The sequence below is a fragment of the Labrus mixtus genome, unplaced genomic scaffold (assembly GCF_963584025.1).
Source record: "Labrus mixtus unplaced genomic scaffold, fLabMix1.1 SCAFFOLD_57, whole genome shotgun sequence".
Taxonomy (NCBI): domain Eukaryota; kingdom Metazoa; phylum Chordata; class Actinopteri; order Labriformes; family Labridae; genus Labrus; species Labrus mixtus.
Window position 1 is genome coordinate 33,750 of NW_026870208.1, and position 21,251 is coordinate 55,000.

The following is a 21,251-nucleotide window of genomic DNA, read 5'->3' on the forward strand; positions in this document are numbered from 1 at the left end:
CTGACTTGAAATGTTTGGTGACTAAAGTGAATAAAACATATCACACTTTAAAAATGTGGTAAAAGTGTAAAAGTAGACCCGAGTTTGAAGAGGAAACTGCCCACTTTCCGGTCAGTCTAACATCGAATCAATGATATAAATGTAACATGGTCATTTAAGTTAAACATTTAAGCTAGTTTTTGCTCTGTTAGCTAACAGCGATGGCGGGAAACGTTTTTTTATTTAATGGGTTGTGGATCAACAACAACAGAATGTTCAGACATCATCCCGTCCTGGAGATGAAAATAAACTGCGGATAATGTGAGTAACATACACATTTTGTCTGTCTTTGTCTGCTGGTTTACTGTTCATGAAGTTAAATGGTGGATGTCGATGAATTTCATCAGTTATAAAGCAAACTATTTACAAATAACTATCAATAAGATGGAATCAAAACCAGCCATATTTCATGTTTATGTAGTAAATCAACTTCAGCATCTTTCTGAATGATCTCACATTTCAAATAAATACACTTTGAGCTGAAACAATCAAAGGACTCTTATTTAATTTTTAATAGAAAATCACAAGTATTTGTTTTTTTTTCCATGTTAAAATGAATCTATCACACAACAAATGTAACATTGTGTCAAAGGATAAAACATAGCTTTAGCTTAAATCATAAAGTGAAATATTTGGATCCCCCTGTGAAGTAATAGCTGATCCATTAACCTGATAAATAAAATATTGAATTGAAACCTGTTAAAGAGGTCCACAGTAAAAACTAAACAACACAATATATTACATCATGTACAGTCTGAGTCCTGCTGAGTCCCTAACCCTAACCCTCCTGCTGGACACAAACAAACATCAATCACAGTATTCAGTCAAATGTTTCAGGTGATCACTGGTCGGGTCCTGTTGTGGGGCATTCTGGTCGGGTCCTCTGATCGAGTCACAGTTGGGTCATCTTGTTGTGCGTTCTGGTCCTGTGGTCATGTCCTCTTATCAGGCGTTAAGGTCTGGTTCTTTTATTGAAGGTTCTAGTCGGGTCTTGTGGTCTGGTCCTTTGGTCAGGTCTTCTTGCTGGGAGGTCCTGTATTGAGGTCCTGTGGTCAGGTCCTCTGATCGAGTCCTAGTTGGGTCATCTTGTCGGGTCTTGTGGTCTGGTCCTCTTGTCAGACGTTTTGGTCGAGTCCTGGTTCTGTCATCTTGTTGGGCGTTCTGGTCTGGTCCTTGTCAGGTCCTCTTGTTGGGAGGTACTGTGTTGAGGTCCTCTTGTCAGACGTTTTGATCGAGTCCTGGTCCTGTCATCTCGTTGGGAGTTCTGGTCTGGTCTCGTTCTGTGGTCAGGTCCTCTTGATGGGCGTTCTGGTCTGGTCCTGGTGGGGTCATCTTGTTGGGCGTTCTGGTCTGGTCCTGGTCGGGTCATCTTGTTGGGCGTTCTGGTCTGGTCCTGGTGGGGTCCTCTTGTTGGGCGTTCTGGTCTGGTCCTGGTGGGGTCATCTTGTTGGGCATTCTGGTCTGGTCCTGGTCAGGTCCTCTTGTTGGGAGGTCCTGTGTTGAGGTCCTCTTGTCAGACGTTCTGGTCTGGTTCTGGTGGGGTCCTCTTGTTGGGTGTTCTGGTCTGGTTCTGGTGGGGTCCTCTTGTTGGGCGTTCTGGTCTGGTTCTGGTCAGGTCCTCTTGTTGGGTGTTCTGGTCTGGTCGGGTCCTCTTGTTGGGCATTCTGGTCTGGTTCTGGTCAGGTCCTCTTGTTGGGTGTTCTGGTCCGGTCCTGGTCAGGTCCTCTTGTTGGGCGTTCTGGTCTGGTTCTGGTCAGGTCCTCTTGTTGGGCGTTCTGGTCTGGTTCTGGTGGGGTCCTCTTGTTGGGCGTTCTGGTCTGGTTCTGGTCAGGTCCTCTTGTTGGGCATTCTGGTCTGGTTCTGGTGGGGTCCTCTTGTTGGGCGTTCTGGTCTGGTTCTGGTCAGGTACTCTTGTTGGGCGTTCTGGTCTGTTTCTGGTGGGGTCCTCTTGTTGGGCGTTCTGGTCTGGTTCTGGTCAGGTCCTCTTGTTGGGCGTTCTGGTCTGGTTCTGGTGGGGTCCTCTTGTTGGGCGTTCTGGTCTGGTTCTGGTCAGGTCCTCTTGTTGGGCATTCTGGTCTGGTTCTGGTCGGGTCATCTTGTTGGGCGTTCTGGTCTGGTTCTGGTGGGGTCCTCTTGTTGGGCGTTCTGGTCTGGTCCTGGTCAGGTCCTCTTGTTGGGAGGTCCTGTGTTGAGGTCCTCTTGTCAGACGTTCTGGTCTGGTTCTGGTGGGGTCCTCTTGTTGGGTGTTCTGGTCTGGTTCTGGTGGGGTCCTCTAGTTGGGCGTTCTGGTCTGGTTCTGGTCAGGTCCTCTTGTTGGGTGTTCTGGTCTGGTCCTGGTCGGGTCCTCTTGTTGGGCATTCTGGTCTGGTTCTGGTCAGGTCCTCTTGTTGGGCGTTCTGGTCTGGTCCTGGTCAGGTCCTCTTGTTGGGCGTTCTGGTCTGGTTCTGGTCAGGTCCTCTTGTTGGGCGTTCTGGTCTGGTTCTGGTGGGGTCCTCTTGTTGGGCGTTCTGGTCTGGTTCTGGTCAGGTCCTCTTGTTGGGCGTTCTGGTCTGGTTCTGGTGGGGTCCTCTTGTTGGGCGTTCTGGTCTGGTTCTGGTCAGGTCCTCTTGTTGGGCGTTCTGGTCTGGTTCTAGTCAGGTCCTCTTGTTGGGCGTTCTGGTCTGGTTCTGGTGGGGTCCTCTTGTTGGGCGTTCTGGTCTGGTTCTGGTCAGGTCCTCTTGTTGGGCGTTCTGGTCTGGTCCTGGTCAGGTCCTCTTGTTGGGCGTTCTGGTCTGGTTCTGGTCAGGTCCTCTTGTTGGGCGTTCTGGTCTGGTTCTGGTCAGGTCCTCTTGTTGGGCGTTCTGGTCTGGTTCTGGTGGGGTCCTCTTGTTGGGCGTTCTGGTCTGGTTCTGGTCAGGTCCTCTTGTTGGGCATTCTGGTCTGGTTCTGGTGGGGTCCTCTTGTTGGGCGTTCTGGTCTGGTTCTGGTCAGGTCCTCTTGTTGGGCGTTCTGGTCTGGTTCTGGTGGGGTCCTCTTGTTGGGCGTTCTGGTCTGGTTCTGGTCAGGTCCTCTTGTTGGGCGTTCTGGTCTGGTTCTGGTGGGGTCCTCTTGTTGGGCGTTCTGGTCTGGTTCTGGTCAGGTCCTCTTGTTGGGTGTTCTGGTCTGGTTCTGGTGGGGTCCTCTTGTTGGGTGTTCTGGTCTGGTTCTGGTGGGGTCCTCTTGTTGGGAGTTCTGGTCTGGTTCTGGTGGGGTCCTCTTGTTGGGCGTTCTGGTCTGGTTCTGGTCAGGTCCTCTTGTTGGGCGTTCTGGTCTGGTTCTGGTGGGGTCCTCTTGTTGGGTGTTCTGGTCTGGTTCTGGTGGGGTCCTCTTGTTGGATGTTCTGGTCTGGTTCTGGTGGGGTCCTCTTGTTGGGTGTTCTGGTCTGGTTCTGCTGGGGTCCTCTTGTTGGGCGTTCTGGTCTGGTTCTGGTCAGGTCCTCTTGTTGGGTGTTCTGGTCTGGTTCTGGTCAGGTCCTCTTGTTGGGCGTTCTGGTCTGGTTCTGGTGGGGTCCTCTTGTTGGGTGTTCTGGTCTGGTTCTGCTGGGGTCCTCTTGTTGGGTGTTCTGGTCTGGTTCTGGTGGGGTCCTCTTGTTGGGTGTTCTGGTCTGGTTCTGGTCAGGTCCTCTTGTTGGGCGTTCTGGTCTGGTTCTGGTGGGGTCCTCTTGTTGGGTGTTCTGGTCTGGTTCTGGTCAGGTCCTCTTGTTGGGTGTTCTGGTCTGGTTCTGGTCAGGTCCTCTTGTTGGGTGTTCTGGTCTGGTTCTGGTGGGGTCCTCTTGTTGGGTGTTCTGGTCTGGTTCTGGTCAGGTCCTCTTGTTGGGTGTTCTGGTCTGGTTCTGGTCAGGTCCTCTTGTTGGGCGTTCTGGTCTGGTTCTGGTGGGGTCCTCCTGTTGGGTGTTCTGGTCTGGTTCTGGTCAGGTCCTCTTGTTGGGCGTTCTGGTCAGGTCCTCTTGTTGGGTGTTCTGGTCTGGTTCTGGTGGGGTCCTCTTGTTGGGTGTTCTGGTCTGGTTCTGGTCAGGTCCTCTTGTTGGGTGTTCTGGTCTGGTTCTGGTCAGGTCCTCTTGTTGGGTGTTCTGGTCTGGTTCTGGTCAGGTCCTCTTGTTGGGTGTTCTGGTCTGGTTCTGGTGGGGTCCTCTTGTTGGGCGTTCTGGTCTGGTTCTGGTCAGGTCCTCTTGTTGGGCGTTCTGGTCTGGTTCTGGTGGGGTCCTCTTGTTGGGCGTTCTGGTCTGGTTCTGGTCAGGTCCTCTTGTTGGGCGTTCTGGTCTGCTTCTGGTGGGGTCCTCTTGTTGGGTGTTCTGGTCTGGTTCTGGTCAGGTCCTCTTGTTGGGCGTTCTGGTCTGCTTCTGGTGGGGTCCTCTTGTTGGGTGTTCTGGTCTGGTTCTGGTGGGGTCCTCTTGTTGGGCGTTCTGGTCTGCTTCTGGTGGGGTCCTCTTGTTGGGCGTTCTGGTCTGGTTCTGGTCAGGTCCTCTTGTTGGGCGTTCTGGTCTGCTTCTGGTGGGGTCCTCTTGTTGGGTGTTCTGGTCTGCTTCTGGTGGGGTCCTCTTGTTGGGCGTTCTGGTCTGGTTCTGGTCAGGTCCTCTTGTTGGGCGTTCTGGTCTGGTTCTGGTGGGGTCCTCTTGTTGGGCGTTCTGGTCTGGTTCTGGTGGGGTCCTCTTGTTGGGCGTTCTGGTCTGGTTCTGGTGGGGTCCTCTTGTTGGGCGTTCTGGTCTGGTTCTGGTGGGGTCCTCTTGTTGGGCGTTCTGGTCTGGTTCTGGTGGGGTCCTCTTGTTGGGTGTTCTGGTCTGGTTCTGGTGGGGTCCTCTTGTTGGGTGTTCTGGTCTGGTTCTGGTGGGGTCCTCTTGTTGGGCGTTCTGGTCTGGTTCTGGTCAGGTCCTCTTGTTGGGCGTTCTGGTCTGCTTCTGGTGGGGTCCTCTTGTTGGGCGTTCTGGTCTGGTTCTGGTCAGGTCCTCTTGTTGGGTGTTCTGGTCTGGTTCTGGTCAGGTCCTCTTGTTGGGCGTTCTGGTCTGCTTCTGGTGGGGTCCTCTTGTTGGGCGTTCTGGTCTGGTTCTGGTGGGGTCCTCTTGTTGGGCGTTCTGGTCTGGTTCTGGTGGGGTCCTCTTGTTGGGCGTTCTGGTCTGGTTCTGGTGGGGTCCTCTTGTTGGGCGTTCTGGTCTGGTTCTGGTGGGGTCCTCTTGTTGGGTGTTCTGGTCTGCTTCTGGTGGGGTCCTCTTGTTGGGCGTTCTGGTCTGGTTCTGGTCAGGTCCTCTTGTTGGGCGTTCTGGTCTGCTTCTGGTGGGGTCCACTTGTTGGGTGTTCTGGTCTGGTTCTGGTGGGGTCCTCTTGTTGGGCGTTCTGGTCTGGTTCTGGTCAGGTCCTCTTGTTGGGCGTTCTGGTCTGCTTCTGGTGGGGTCCTCTTGTTGGGCGTTCTGGTCTGGTTCTGGTGGGGTCCTCTTGTTGGGCGTTCTGGTCTGGTTCTGGTGGGGTCCTCTTGTTGGGTGTTCTGGTCTGCTTCTGGTGGGGTCCTCTTGTTGGGCGTTCTGGTCTGCTTCTGGTGGGGTCCACTTGTTGGGTGTTCTGGTCTGGTTCTGGTGGGGTCCTCTTGTTGGGTGTTCTGGTCTGGTTCTGGTGGGGTCCTCTTGTTGGGCGTTCTGGTCTGGTTCTGGTGGGGTCCTCTTGTTGGGCGTTCTGGTCTGCTTCTGGTGGGGTCCTCTTGTTGGGTGTTCTGGTCTGGTTCTGGTGGGGTCCTCTTGTTGGGCGTTCTGGTCTGGTTCTGGTGGGGTCCTCTTGTTGGGCGTTCTGGTCTGGTTCTGGTCAGGTCCTCTTGTTGGGCGTTCTGGTCTGGTTCTGGTGGGGTCCTCTTGTTGGGCGTTCTGGTCTGGTTCTGGTGGGGTCCTCTTGTTGGGCGTTCTGGTCTGGTTCTGGTCAGGTCCTCTTGTTGGGCGTTCTGGTCTGGTTCTGGTGGGGTCCTCTTGTTGGGCGTTCTGGTCTGGTTCTGGTGGGGTCCTCTTGTTGGGCGTTCTGGTCTGGTTCTGCTGGGGTCCTCTTGTTGGGTGTTCTGGTCTGGTTCTGGTGGGGTCCTCTTGTTGGGTGTTCTGGTCTGGTTCTGGTCAGGTCCTCTTGTTGGGCGTTCTGGTCTGGTTCTGGTGGGGTCCTCTTGTTGGGTGTTCTGGTCTGGTTCTGGTCAGGTCCTCTTGTTGGGTGTTCTGGTCTGGTTCTGGTCAGGTCCTCTTGTTGGGTGTTCTGGTCTGGTTCTGGTGGGGTCCTCTTGTTGGGTGTTCTGGTCTGGTTCTGGTCAGGTCCTCTTGTTGGGTGTTCTGGTCTGGTTCTGGTCAGGTCCTCTTGTTGGGTGTTCTGGTCTGCTTCTGGTGGGGTCCTCTTGTTGGGTGTTCTGGTCTGCTTCTGGTGGGGTCCTCTTGTTGGGTGTTCTGGTCTGGTTCTGGTCAGGTCCTCTTGTTGGGCGTTCTGGTCTGGTTCTGGTGGGGTCCTCTTGTTGGGTGTTCTGGTCTGGTTCTGGTCAGGTCCTCTTGTTGGGCGTTCTGGTCAGGTCCTCTTGTTGGGTGTTCTGGTCTGGTTCTGGTGGGGTCCTCTTGTTGGGCGTTCTGGTCTGGTTCTGGTCAGGTCCTCTTGTTGGGCGTTCTGGTCTGGTTCTGGTGGGGTCCTCTTGTTGGGCGTTCTGGTCTGGTTCTGGTGGGGTCCTCTTGTTGGGCGTTCTGGTCTGCTTCTGGTGGGGTCCTCTTGTTGGGCGTTCTGGTCTGGTTCTGGTCTGGTTCCACCACCAGGGGGCTCTCAATCAAAGCAATTTCAAAACATGATGTCGAGGCTGGCGGGGAATCATGGGGGTGATTCTCTCCACCCCACCCTAAATCTAAGTCGACCGTAGTAATGCAGAACGGGCGAAACCGATCTGAGGAAGAGAATCTGTTTACAGACGAGCTGATGTATCCGAGTAGAATTTCCACGACGTTTTTATCCCAGCAGCTCAAACAGCAACAGTACGGCAGCTTTCAGCAGCAGCTCACGCTTCCTTATATAACGTAACATCCGCTGTTTCCACGGCAACAATAAACACGTCGTGTCTGTCTTTGATAACTGTTATATTTGAGGTAATTTAAGAACTCAACAATATAGTTTTAGTTTTGGTAATTGTCTATTCATTTATATATTTGTTTTAAAAAATCAATCTATATATTAAACATTTAACTTTATAGAGGTTAACATGGAGGGAAATATGTTTAACAGGAAAAGGGATAGAAATGTCATTTGATGTAATGACTATAAAAGACCACCAGATGTCACTGTGGTGCTGTCTGAGTATTAAGCACCAGAGCTTCAGGTATACTTTAGTTTTAAACATGATGTCAGACCTGATTGAACACTTTCAATCTGCTTGGATTTATTTAAATGTGAAGTCACAGAGATACTAAGTAGACTTAAAGGACCAATCAGTGAGCTGTGTAGAGAGTGAGATGATAAAGGACCAATCAGTGAGCTGTGTAGAGAGTGAGATGATAAAGGATCAATCAGTGAGATGTGTAGAGAGTGAGATGATAAAGGACCAATCAGTGAGCTGTGTAGAGAGTGAGATGATAAAGGACCAATCAGTGAGCTGTGTAGAGAGTGAGATGATAAAGGTCCAATCAGTGAGATGTGTAGAGAGTGAGATGATAAAGGACCAATCAGTGAGCTGTGTAGAGAGTGAGATGATAAAGGTCCAATCAGTGAGCTGTGTAGAGAGTGAGATGATAAAGGACCAATCAGTGAGCTGTGTAGAGAGTGAGATGATAAAGGACCAATCAGTGAGCTGTGTAGAGAGTGAGATGATAAAGGTCCAATCAGTGAGCTGTGTAGAGAGTGAGATGATAAAGGACCAATCAGTGAGCTGTGTAGAGAGTGAGATGATAAAGGTATCTTACTATCTGATCATTAAGGAAACATGTTGAAGTGCTGGCTTCTCTGACAACAATGCAGCAGCCAGTATGTCCTCCTTCTAACTTTAGATTCTGCTCCTGAATGATCTGGATTTGTTTGGACCAGAGAAGGTAGGCGTTTTTAAGACACGCCCCCACACGGCCGTTTTGGACGCCCCTCGGTTTGCCAGATATGAGAGCAGTTATCAGGTCAACAGGTGTTGCAGCGATGGAAGCGGTCAAGAGAAGTGGTTCAGATAGAAGTGATTGTACCCGACCTAAAAAGCCTCTGCATGTTTCTAATAAGCTCCACGAGCAGAAACGTGCTCAAACTAGGATCAATATTGGAGATGCTTTTGAAAAATGGAGAGAGGTTAGAACACAGAAAGGTTTACAGACCCATGCAGAGCTGGATAAACACTGAAGCTTCACCCCTAAAGTCCAGTTCGTTTGACTAGTGTGAGTGCTCCATCCTGTACAGTGACAAATTAAACTAAATACACCAGAACACAGAAGCTTCCTCCGATTATTGAGCCATCCCCCCATGTCTTAGAGAGGAGGAAAAGCGGTGATTTCTTAAGATACATGATATAACATCGGTTACACCAAGAGGAGTATGATGTTTTGATGATGAATGTTCCTGTCACTGATTGGCTGATAGGACAGCTTCCTGTTTCTCTGTAACTCTATATTCACTCATCAGAGATTACTTAAGTGTTTATTTGTGGGTTATATTCCTGGTATCAGCTGAGTGTCTGCCATTTAACCACGTCATGGAAACAAACTGTTCTCCATCAGCAGCTGGGCTTGAGCCGCCTCTGACACATGAAGGGTTAAAGGTTAAAGTAATTTTCAATCCTGTCTAAATATATAGCATCAGATCACCAGGACAGTTGGAAATGTATGTGATCTGTAGGTTGATAAAAAAAATGAAATCATGGTATCGTCCTGATGTCGTCCGATACAGATGTTTAACTGGTGCATCCCTAATCCAAAGTGTGAGATGTGTGATCCATTGCACGCTTAATATTTGTGAGGTGACTGTCAGTGACTCACCTCATTCGACCTCTGCTGCTGCTGCTTTCTGGAAAAACATCCTGTAAAGAAAGGTGCAATGAAAGAGTCAGGGAGATGAACCAAAGACAGGACGTAACTGGAACATGACTGTAATGTTGTTCAGCTAATAATGACTTCATCAGATGATAAAGGAGCAGAGTGGGTGTTGTTGTAATAAGTGAAAATGACCTTTTGATGACGATAGAAGCGACTGTGATGATGAGCAGCGAGTGCAGAGCGAAGACAACCACACGGATAATCAGCAGTTTGTTGACTGTTTCAACATCCGAACCTAAAAAAGACAGAACACAAAGCTGTGAACACAGAAACATACAAAAAAACACAAAAAACTAAATATACTGATTTCTTAATGAACAGACTTTACTGTTTCCCATCAGACTAAAAGAAAGAGTTTTATTTTGAAATCTAAAATAAGCAGTATGTAACTCTGCCCCCTAGTGGTTAAAATGTGTACTGCAGTCTAAATTCTAAACATCATAGAGAGCTGTCTCCCCCCCCCCCCCCCCCCTCTAGAGTCCATGCTCACTCAGGTCACCATGTGGTGGACTCTGAAGCTTCAGTGTTTATCCAGCTCTGCATGGGTCTGTAAACCTTTCTGTGTTCTAACCTCTCTCCATTTTTCAAAAGCATCTCCAATATTGATCCTAGTTTGAGCACGTTTCTGCTCGTGGAGCTTATTAGAAACATGCAGAGGCTTTTTTCTGCTCTCATATCTGACAAACCGAGGGGCGTCCAAAACGGCCGTGTGGGGGCGTGTCTTAAAAGCGCCTACCTTCTCTGGTCCAAACAAATCCAGATCATTCAGGAGCAGAATCTAAAGTTAGAAGGAGGACATACTGACTGCTGCATTGTTGTCAGAGAAGCCAGCACTTCAACATGTTTCCTTAATGATCAGATAGTAAGATACCTTTATCATCTCACTCTCTACACATCTCACTGATTGGACCTTTATCATCTCACTCTCTACACAGCTCACTGATTGGTCCTTTATCATCTCACTCTCTACACAGCTCACTGATTGGTCCTTTATCATCTCACTCTCTACACAGCTCACTGATTGGACCTTTATCATCTCACTCTCTACACAGCTCACTGATTGGACCTTTATCATCTCACTCTCTACACAGCTCACTGATTGGTCCTTTATCATCTCACTCTCTACACAGCTCACTGATTGGTCCTTTATCATCTCACTCTCTACACAGCTCACTGATTGGTCCTTTATCATCTCACTCTCTACACAGCTCACTGATTGGTCCTTTATCATCTCACTCTCTACACAGCTCACTGATTGGTCCTTTATCATCTCACTCTCTACACAGCTCACTGATTGGTCCTTTATCATCTCACTCTCTACACAGCTCACTGATTGGTCCTTTATCATCTCACTCTCTACACAGCTCACTGATTGGTCCTTTATCATCTCACTCTCTAATCGAGTGGTGAGTGATAGAAAATGTCGCCAACTGATTTGTGCAATTCAGACAGTTTGAAGGATATTAATGGTAGTTAAAATGGACAATATATAATTCTGAAGTAAAAATCTAAGTACCGGTAAAAGAATAAAAGCCAAATGGGAGAAGTTAACTACAACTCCCAGAGTGCATTTCAACAATACAAATCCAATCAGAGCTCCATCAGTTTTGCTGAGTTCAGTGAACACAGCAAAACTTATCGTTAACTCATGACCTCTGACTTTCATGATCAGCTGAGGCTTATGGGTATTGAAGTATTTAGACCAATCTACTAAACTGACCTTATTAGTCAGAAACTAGACGTGAAACTGGAGCTCAGAACTGAACACTCACCAAACAAACCTTCCTCTTCCTCTTTAGCTGTCACTCTCAAGTGGTACGGCTGGGACGGGAAGCCAATCTCTGTCGTCAAAGCACAGGTGTAGTACCCAGAATCCTCTGCAGTCAGAGGGCCGAGCTTGAGGGCGGGGCCAGATTCTGAAAGGGCGTGGCCATCTCTGACCCAGGTGACCTCCAGTGGGTGAAAGAGACAGGGTGCAGTGCAGCTCAATGTGACGGTTCGACCTTCTGCTATGTATCTGTCACCACCAGAGTTCTTTATCTTCAGTGGTGTCACGTCTGAAAAATGAGTTAGATAAAGAATCAATAAACACCTCCTGTTATTCAACACATCCGTTTTACAATCCGCCTCCTCGTCTGTGTACTACTCTTCATATTGACAAGATGGCGCCGCACTAGCTTGTAAAAGCAGCGCTTTCCCGTTGCTGGTTTTTTCCTGAGTTGTTCTACGACATCATTACTGCGTAAGTGCTGCCGCTGCACACAACCTGACGCGAGTGAAAACTCAAGCCCCAATGACTGTACACTGCACAAAGCATGCTGGGATACAAAGTGATGCAGAACAGGCTGTCGGCGCCACTTTTCCCCATCTTTCCTCCGCCATGAGGTCATCGTGTTGGTATGCTGTTCAGTAGATAGTTTGTGGAGTGCTGCTTTGATTGAAATGACACACAGACGGTACTGAAAGACTAACACCATTACACACTTACTGACCGTTGATGAAAACGAGGGAACTCATCACACAGGAAGACAGTTTAAACATTTTTCACCTCTGAAAGACCCCCCCCCCCCCCCCCATAACCAAACGTAATAAAAAACAGGTTCAGCGTCAACGTTGATGTGTTGCACACAAAAAAACCTCAAAACACTGCGACACTTCCCTTTGTGAAATCATTTCTAGTCACAAAAACCACAGAAGAAGTTGTAAAATCCTGAAGGGACTGACTCTGGCTCCAAAGACTAAGATGGCGTCTGCTTAAAAACTTGAGGTTTGAAAAAAGGCAGATGACTAACCAATGGGTGACTGCCCGGTGTCTCCGTCCATTATTTACTGAGTTTGGGTCCTGACCAAAGCAGAGGACCAGCAGACAGTGCCATCGATAATGCTATGTTGCTAGCAATGCTAAATGTTGCTAACCGTGTGTATGGATGACATTCTGTTGTTGTTATCAAACAAAGATCTTACCAGTGACGGTGACGTTCACTCCTGATGTTCCAGTGAAATGTCCCAAAGTGTAATTGACTTCCATCCTGAAGCGCAGAGTCGCTTCGTCCTCCATCTTGTTTACGTTTATGATCTGTAGCGTGCAGTTCTTCTTCAGGTCTCCCAGGTATCTGTAACGATGGTTGTTGTCGTTGGGCGAGCGGCTGTCGTACACGTTGGGGGTCGAGCCATGACAAATCAGATGGTTCTGACACCAGCGGACTCTGATGATCTCGGTCGGGACTTCTCTTCCATCCTGGATGAAGGTTTCACGTGGGGTGAAGGTGCAGGGGATGACGGCGGTGGATCCGGTCACAGCGCAGACTGGAGGAGGGTAGTTCACACTTTGAGCCACGGCACCTGAAAAACAACGGGGATGATTACAACGGACCTCCAGCACCAACACAAGAGGAGGAAACAGGTTCAGAGATAGGGATGGGTGTCGTTAGGATTAGACGATACCTCCTATGAATTCCAGGACTTATTGAGGCTCTTTGAGGAGATTTACACTTTCTACATTAAAAGAAGAGAAAGTGTAACAGAAGGAGTCTCTTCTTACGGCTTGTATAGAAGTGGCTGTTCAGGCCGTCTGAAGTAGTTTGATCCAACAGAGGGCGCTCTCACAATAACTTGACCATTGCATGAACTCTTGACCCTCAGCTGATTAAAGCCCCCGTGTCCACCTAACGGGGTAAACACCGCTGGAGGTTCAGGTTTAACATCAAGCCACCAGTTTTAAGTGCAGTGTTCTAATTCTGATGAAATATTAAATGAGTAGACTTCATTACGCGAGCAGCTGTTTTCTCTTACACCAGTGGTTCTCAAACTATGGTACACATTCACCTGCCTCATGAAATGTGTTCTTCTTAAAGATATGAAAGAATCTTTTTCATATCATTAGTCGTTAAAATAACAGAGATTGTAGAGATTGTTTTAACTTCTGGGCCCAAATGTGTAAAACTGTAAACATATTTAAGATATACATTTTTAAAAACACACAAAGTCTTACCGGCCAGAATCACCACGAAGCTGCAGAGAACCCTTTTGTCCCACACGGTCATCCTTACTTTTTAAAACTCTGATTTCACCTTTTAATTTGTCGATCAGCCGGCAGCGGTGCTGACACCAGACTGTGAGTGTGTGTGTGTGTGTGTGTGTGTGTGTGTGTGTGTGTGTGTGTGTGTGTGTGTGTGTGTGTGTGTGTGTGTGTGAGTGTGTGTGTGTGTGTGTGTGTGTGTGTGTGAGTGTGTGTGTGTGTGTGTGTGTGTGTGTGTGTGTGTGTGTGTGTGTGTGTGTGTGTGTGTGTGTGTGTGTGTGTGTGTGTGTGTGTGTGAGTGTGTGTGTGTGTGTGTGTGTGTGTGTGTGTGTGTGTGTGTGTGTGTGTGTAAACTCATTTCCTAATTTTTTCTCTAGAAACCAAACTTAGAGACGGTACGAGCCCTTCCTGTGTGTCGACACTTCCTGTCCCCCGTGTGAGCAGATCTGAATAATTGAACTGAAATGAAGAATAATTAGAAAGTGAAGTCACAGTCGGAGTCGGGCGATGAATTAAAGCGCCAAATTTAATTCAGAGGACGATGAAAACAAGATACAGGAGACGAGACGATGCAGCAAGGTCATGATGTCAGCACGCCACGGTAACGTATCAGCAGGAAGTCATCGTGATGCGGAGCGTCGGGACGCATTGCTCCATCTGCACGCCACGTGACATCCACACGACTTGCTCCATCTGCACGCCACGTGACATCCACACGACTTGCTCCATCTGCACGCCACGTGCATTGCATTCTGAACAGATTCTGAAACGTGAAAAGCAGAAGATTTAACAAAATATGAAGTCCAGCAAAGCATGATGGGATACATGGGTCATAAGTCATACCACAGGAAGAAGCAGCTGAAGGAAGGTAAGTGTATGGGGATCTCTTCTCTATTACGCCTGCAGCTCAGGAGAAGATTCTGGAAGTTTCTGGGAAATTCTGGGCGTGAGGTCCCGCCCACTGATCTGTGATTGGTCTGTATGGAGCTCACACCACAGCTCAATAACGTCCTCAAACACATCCGCTACTACATGTTGATTTTTTTTTCTGCATTGTATTCAATGAATAGTGAAACGTCACATGTGATGTAATGGTGTTTAGGCGCCGGCGGCGTCCCAGATGTTATTACCATATACACATTCCTGTGACTGTAGTATTGTGGGGTGTGAGTATGGGGCGTGGATTGTGCCATAGACCAGCTCTCACACCACTCTCTCTGTCTCTCTTTTAGAGGTTGTTCTGCAGTTATTAAAAGAGTAATCAAATAAAACTTGATGATGAAATCTAGTTGCTGCTCTGTGTGACAGGATGATCAAACGTCCATGGTTTCTTTGATAAGTTTGAAAAACTGGGCCCAGATGATCATGGAGAAAGTGAATTCTAATTTATTTTCTATTGAATGATTCCACTTAAGTTTTGAATAAGTAAAGAAAATGACAAGAATCAATAGAATCAGAATATTTGTTGTAATGTCACTTTGAACTGTTCTTTATGTTTTTATTTTCAGATGGTTGAAGGTGAAGAAGCAAGGTGTGGGGCTACTGCACGAAGGAAGGCAGATTTTTATTTGATACTTTTAATTTAAGTTTGATATTTATTTAAAACAGACACTACACCGCCTGCAGGCCTCTTTACTCTGACAGTGAAGTGATGTGAACACATGTTTGTGTCTTCCTCTAAGTGATCACTCAACATGTGATCAGAGTGAGCGTGCAGAAGAAGAAGAAGAAGAACCCCTCTGTGGATCTGAACCACTCTGCTGTGATGGAACATCCTGCAGCAGGTGACAGGGCACAGCTCTGTATTTATTTATTTATTTCCCGTTGTTTGTTTTTTTCTCCATTTCACTATTATCAATCAGTATGCGGTTTCTACTGCATATAGTTCTGTTTACATTTGTTAGCCTGATCACTTAAACTTATATGTCTATTCTACTTTATTTATTTTGTTTTTTAACTTTTGTATTTTTAATTGACACTCTATATTCTAATTCTTTAGTTTGCTGCTCTGTGTGCCTTTAAATCTCCCCCGGGGACAAATAAAGTTTATTGAATTGAATTTGTTCATCTTGTCTTCATTCTTTATTTTGGGATGTAGAAAAATGAGACCAAGACCTTTAGTGTGACCTTTAACCCGTGCAACTTCATGAAAACTAAATCACCCTCTAACTATTGGGGATGCATCCAGACTTAACCACATTAATATGCATGTTTAATAATAGTCTGCACCTACCATCAATTCAATTAACTGATTAATCAAGAAAACTTATCAACTCGTCGCTGCAACTTATCAAATCATTGCTGCAACTTATCAACTCATTGCTGCAACTTATCAAATCATTGCTGCAACTTATCAAATCATTGCTGCAACTTATCAAATCATTGCTGCAACTTATCAAATCATTGCTGCAACTTATGGACTCATGGTTGCAGCTCTACTCAGGTCTAACGTTGAGCATTCAGAAGAGAAGAAGGGTTTTCTCTCCTGAATGTAACCACAGCAGTTCAACATGTCACTCTGCCCTCCTCCTCCTCCTGCTCCTCGCTCTCCTCCTTCTGGAAGACGTTTCCATCCGGCTGCTTCCTCCATCTCAGCCGGATGTTTGCATGCAGCCCCTCGTCCTTCAGCTGCTGTTGGAGCTGAGAAACAGAAATCATTCATATTATCACCAACATACAGAAAATTGTTACAAACAACAAAAACAACAACGATAAAACAATCCCAGAGATGTGTAGTGAGTGGAATAATAAAGTGACCTTACTGTATGATCAGACATTAAAGAGATACTTCACCCATTGAAACATGAATCTGTATTGACATTGGGTCATATATGTAGAAATGTGAAATACATTTTGAAGTTGGTGCCTCTACTTTATTAATCCCAGAGGGAAATTAGATCGTTACAGTTTCTCCAAAATATACAATATAGCCTAGCAGTAGAAATATAGTAATAAAAACATTTACAGACATATTTACTTGAACACATAAGACCGTTTCCTCAACTGATTCAGAGATTTCTTCCAGAATTGATCTTGTAAATTCCTGGCAGAAAACAGACTCTATGTCTGTGTCTAAGTAGACTTAAAGGTCCAATCAGTGAGCTGTGTAGAGAGTGAGATGATAAAGGTCCAATCAGTGAGCTGTGTAGAGAGTGAGATGATAAAGGTCCAATCAGTGAGCTGTGTAGAGAGTGAGATGATAAAGGTCCAATCAGTGAGCTGTGTAGAGAGTGAGATGATAAAGGACCAATCAGTGAGCTGTGTAGAGAGTGAGATGATAAAGGACCAATCAGTGAGCTGTGTAGAGAGTGAGATGATAAAGGTCCAATCAGTGAGCTGTGTAGAGAGTGAGATGATAAAGGACCAATCAGTGAGCTGTGTAGAGAGTGAGATGATAAAGGTCCAATCAGTGAGCTGTGTAGAGAGTGAGATGATAAAGGTCCAATCAGTGAGCTGTGTAGAGAGTGAGATGATAAAGGACCAATCAGTGAGCTGTGTAGAGAGTGAGATGATAAAGGTCCAATCAGTGAGCTGTGTAGAGAGTGAGATGATAAAGGACCAATCAGGGAGCTGTGTAGAGAGTGAGATGATAAAGGTCCAATCAGTGAGCTGTGTAGAGAGTGAGATGATAAAGGTCCAATCAGTGAGCTGTGTAGAGAGTGAGATGATAAAGGACCAATCAGTGAGCTGTGTAGAGAGTGAGATGATAAAGGTCCAATCAGTGAGCTGTGTAGAGAGTGAGATGATAAAGGTCCAATCAGTGAGCTGTGTAGAGAGTGAGATGATAAAGGACCAATCAGTGAGATGTGTAGAGAGTGAGATGATAAAGGACCAATCAGTGAGCTGTGTAGAGGACCAATCAGTGAGCTGTGTAGAGAGTGAGATGATAAAGGTCCAATCAGTGAGCTGTGTAGAGAGTGAGATGATAAAGGACCAATCAGTGAGCTGTGTAGAGAGTGAGATGATAAAGGATCAATCAGTGAGCTGTGTAGAGAGTGAGATGATAAAGGACCAATCAGTGAGCTGTGTAGAGAGTGAGATGATAAAGGTCCAATCAGTGAGCTGTGTAGAGAGTGAGATGATAAAGGACCAATCAGTGAGCTGTGTAGAGAGTGAGATGATAAAGGACCAATCAGTGAGCTGTGTAGAGAGTGAGATGATAAAGGTCCAATCAGTGAGCTGTGTAGAGAGTGAGATGATAAAGGACCAATCAGGGAGCTGTGTAGAGAGTGAGATGATAAAGGTCCAATCAGTGAGCTGTGTAGAGAGTGAGATGATAAAGGACCAATCAGTGAGATGTGTAGAGAGTGAGATGATAAAGGTCCAATCAGTGAGATGTGTAGAGAGTGAGATGATAAAGGTCCAATCAGTGAGCTGTGTAGAGAGTGAGATGATAAAGGTCCAATCAGTGAGCTGTGTAGAGAGTGAGATGATAAAGGTCCAATCAGTGAGCTGTGTAGAGAGTGAGATGATAAAGGTCCAATCAGTGAGCTGTGTAGAGAGTGAGATGATAAAGGTCCAATCAGTGAGCTGTGTAGAGAGTGAGATGATAAAGGTCCAATCAGTGAGCTGTGTAGAGAGTGAGATGATAAAGGACCAATCAGTGAGCTGTGTAGAGAGTGAGATGATAAAGGTCCAATCAGTGAGCTGTGTAGAGAGTGAGATGATAAAGGTCCAATCAGTGAGCTGTGTAGAGAGTGAGATGATAAAGGACCAATCAGTGAGATGTGTAGAGAGTGAGATGATAAAGGACCAATCAGTGAGCTGTGTAGAGGACCAATCAGTGAGCTGTGTAGAGAGTGAGATGATAAAGGTCCAATCAGTGAGCTGTGTAGAGAGTGAGATGATAAAGGACCAATCAGTGAGCTGTGTAGAGAGTGAGATGATAAAGGATCAATCAGTGAGCTGTGTAGAGAGTGAGATGATAAAGGACCAATCAGTGAGCTGTGTAGAGAGTGAGATGATAAAGGTCCAATCAGTGAGCTGTGTAGAGAGTGAGATGATAAAGGACCAATCAGTGAGCTGTGTAGAGAGTGAGATGATAAAGGACCAATCAGTGAGCTGTGTAGAGAGTGAGATGATAAAGGTCCAATCAGTGAGCTGTGTAGAGAGTGAGATGATAAAGGACCAATCAGGGAGCTGTGTAGAGAGTGAGATGATAAAGGTCCAATCAGTGAGCTGTGTAGAGAGTGAGATGATAAAGGACCAATCAGTGAGATGTGTAGAGAGTGAGATGATAAAGGTCCAATCAGTGAGATGTGTAGAGAGTGAGATGATAAAGGTCCAATCAGTGAGCTGTGTAGAGAGTGAGATGATAAAGGTCCAATCAGTGAGCTGTGTAGAGAGTGAGATGATAAAGGTCCAATCAGTGAGCTGTGTAGAGAGTGAGATGATAAAGGTCCAATCAGTGAGCTGTGTAGAGAGTGAGATGATAAAGGTCCAATCAGTGAGCTGTGTAGAGAGTGAGATGATAAAGGTCCAATCAGTGAGCTGTGTAGAGAGTGAGATGATAAAGGACCAATCAGTGAGCTGTGTAGAGAGTGAGATGATAAAGGTATCTTACTATCTGATCATTAAGGAAACATGTTGAAGTGCTGGCTTCTCTGACAACAATGCAGCAGCCAGTATGTCCTCCTTCTAACTTTAGATTCTGCTCCTGAATGATCTGGATTTGTTTGGACCAGAGAAGGTAGGCGCTTTTAAGACACGCCCCCACACGCCCCCACACGGCCGTTTTGGACGCCCCTCGGTTTGTCAGATATGAGAGCAGAAAAAAGCCTCTGCATGTTTCTAATAAGCTCCACGAGCAGAAACGTGCTCAAACTAGGATCAATATTGGAGATGCTTTTGAAAAATGGAGAGAGGTTAGAACACAGAAAGGTTTACAGACCCATGCAGAGCTGGATAAACACTGAAGCTTCAGAGTCCACCACATGGTGACCTGAGTGAGCATGGACTCTAGAGAGGGGGGGGGGGGGGGGGAGACAGCTCTCTATGATGTTTAGAATTTAGACTGCAGTACCCATTTTAACCACGAGGGGGCAGAGTTACAGACTGCTTCATTAAAGGTATTTTGACATCTAACACTGACTGCAGGATCATTTTTACTTTGTCTGAAGCCAAACATCAAATCTTTCTCTAAAGGTTTCACAGCAGCTCCTTGTGGACTTCAGTGATAGTGCTGACAAAACCAAAGAGTCCACGAGGTGAATGCACCAAGAAGGGTTTGAAAAAGAAAGTCTGTCATCTGAGTCTTTGTTTAAGTTACTATCAGGAGAGTTCTGACTCCTTAGACTCAGTAATACTGTTCCTTATACTACATCCTAATCATGTCATGTTTATTGTAAGTACTGCTATCATAGTTTGACATTACTGCTCTTGATTTGCTGAATTCATGATTTCAAATGGCTCTGAATCTGTTCCATATGACTTCCTGTGCTGCTGTCATTTGAATATATCTTTCCAGGGACGATTGAAGCCTCGTGTTGTCTCATTTAAATTTTTCTTCTGAGAGTCATTTGGTTATTTCTGCATGAAATCATAAAAAGGTCAAACATGATTCACCTGTAGCAGGATGTGTTCCATCACAGCAGAGTGGTTCAGATCCACAGAGGGGTTCTTCTTCTTCTGCACGCTCACTCTGATCACATGTTGAGTGATCACTTAGAGGAAGACACAAACATGTGTTCACATCACTTCACTGTCAGAGTAAAGAGGCCTGCAGGGCGTCCTTTAAGCACTTGGCTGACATCCCCACAGTCAAACAAATTAATGGAAATGAAGATCAGGATATTCAAATCAGTTTTCTGTTGATGGTTTTTGTGTATTGAATCCAAACAGGAACACTAAGTGACTCATTAGAGTCCACTCACCCAGAGAGTGGCAGATGTAGGATCTCTTCCAGTCACACGTCCAGTCCTCCCAGCCCCCTTTGTTGTTAAAGTCTGCTGCAGCACAAGCCTCCTTTGGGTCTAAGTTGTTAGGTTCTGCTATCCCCGGACTCCAGTACCTGAACGAGGAGTCGCTGCCATCAAACCACTTCCAGGACTCTCTGGAGAGGCCGATCCAGACTCTCTGTCCAGGAGGAACCAGCTGATCCACCTCCTGGTTCTCTGCCAGGTTTCTCATGCTGGCCAGGTCTGTGTGGTGTTCTCTGCAGTAGCTCTGGGCCTCAGTCCATGACATGGAGGTGGAGATGAGGACAAAGGTCACATCGGGCCCTGAAGAGAGACCACAGTGAGGTCACTCTTTGAGTCTGTATTAATCCATTAAACCTTTTCACTCAATAATCAAGAATCAAATACTAAGTACCCCTCCTCAATAATGAATCCCTGCTACACCCTCAGTACCTCTCCAACCTCCTGCACCCTCACACCATGTCCAGAAACCTCTAGACCACAGACACCGGCCTGCTGTCCATACCACACACACCAAACATCTATGGAGACATTGAGACCTCCACCATCACTTCTCCACATCAACTCTGCCTCTCCATCCTTTGTTACCTGTCTCAGTTTGGTTTTGTTCTTTGTTTGGTTCCTCCATCATGTTAAGCATCCTCAGGTGCATTAAAGGACCCACATTACATTTACATATTTAAAGGTATGACACAGACACAGAAACAGCCTGTTCTGAGCAGGGCTGAAATAGAGGGGTTTATAGACATGATCAAATACAGGATCAGAGTGGATTTAGAACAAGAAACTTCACACACATGTTGAAGAGGAGCTCTGAGACTTATTTACACTGAAGAAGAAGAGGAGGAGTATATGTCACCTTTAAATGCTCATTCTATTATTATTGTTATTATATTCAGGTGGTTAGTATCCTCACCTGTGACATCACAGCAGACTGGTGTATAGTTTTCTGTGCAGGGTACATCATCCCACCATCCATTATCAAACATACATGTGCAGTGTTCAGCACTGTGTGCGTTGTCTGGTTGTCCGGACAACCACTGTCTGAACTCGGCCTCTCCGTCACCGTAGAAACTCGGGTCTGACAGCGACCACCTCCAGCTGTCCACGTCGTCGTACAGACCAATCCAGGCTCGCTGAAAGATTACATTTAATATATAACATCCATCATTCTGCCTGGACGTCTACAGGGTCCCGTCTCTGACTAGAAGATTAAAGTAATCAGTCCTCATGGGTCATCAACATGGATCTGAATGACTTTACA

At 46.5% G+C, this 21,251-nt stretch overlaps 2 protein-coding genes across 2 annotated transcripts in view; both read right to left on the reverse strand.

Annotated features, from left to right (window-relative positions):
* Positions 1 to 8,011: 8,011 nt before the first annotated feature.
* LOC132967019 (uncharacterized) lies at positions 8,012 to 13,415 on the reverse strand. Its single transcript, XM_061033930.1, has 5 exons — positions 13,044 to 13,415; positions 12,017 to 12,394; positions 10,825 to 11,109; positions 9,185 to 9,287; positions 8,012 to 9,036 (listed from the first exon to the last, which is right to left on the reverse strand). Exons 1-5 carry the CDS (start codon positions 13,093 to 13,095, stop codon positions 8,997 to 8,999), a joined length of 858 nt encoding a protein of 285 aa, XP_060889913.1. The 5' UTR covers positions 13,096 to 13,415; the 3' UTR covers positions 8,012 to 8,996.
* A 1,905-nt stretch (positions 13,416 to 15,320) lies between these two features.
* LOC132967017 (C-type mannose receptor 2-like) overlaps positions 15,321 to 21,251 on the reverse strand; it is a 6,777-nt gene continuing 846 nt past the window's right edge. The window contains exons 3-6 of the mRNA XM_061033926.1: positions 20,904 to 21,123; positions 19,943 to 20,290; positions 19,635 to 19,732; positions 15,321 to 15,710 (exon numbers count right to left, since the gene is read on the reverse strand). Of these exons, the coding sequence (XP_060889909.1) occupies positions 15,576 to 15,710; positions 19,635 to 19,732; positions 19,943 to 20,290; positions 20,904 to 21,123 (801 nt within the window). The 3' untranslated portion in view covers positions 15,321 to 15,575. The remainder of the gene's footprint in view (positions 15,711 to 19,634; positions 19,733 to 19,942; positions 20,291 to 20,903; positions 21,124 to 21,251) is intronic.

Bases quoted from the DNA above. Each gene is read 5' to 3' on its own strand.
- LOC132967019 (XM_061033930.1), bottom strand. From the start codon at position 13,095: ATGACCGTGTGGGACAAAAGGGTTCTCTGCAGCTTCGTGGTGATTCTG. The intron at 11,110-12,016 runs GTAAGATCTTTG...CTCATTTTTCAG, and splicing joins AGTGAACGTCACCGTCACTG to ACGTGACACCACTGAAGATA. The intron at 9,037-9,184 runs GTCATTTTCACT...CTTTCTTTACAG, and splicing joins GCTTCTATCGTCATCAAAAG to GATGTTTTTCCAGAAAGCAG.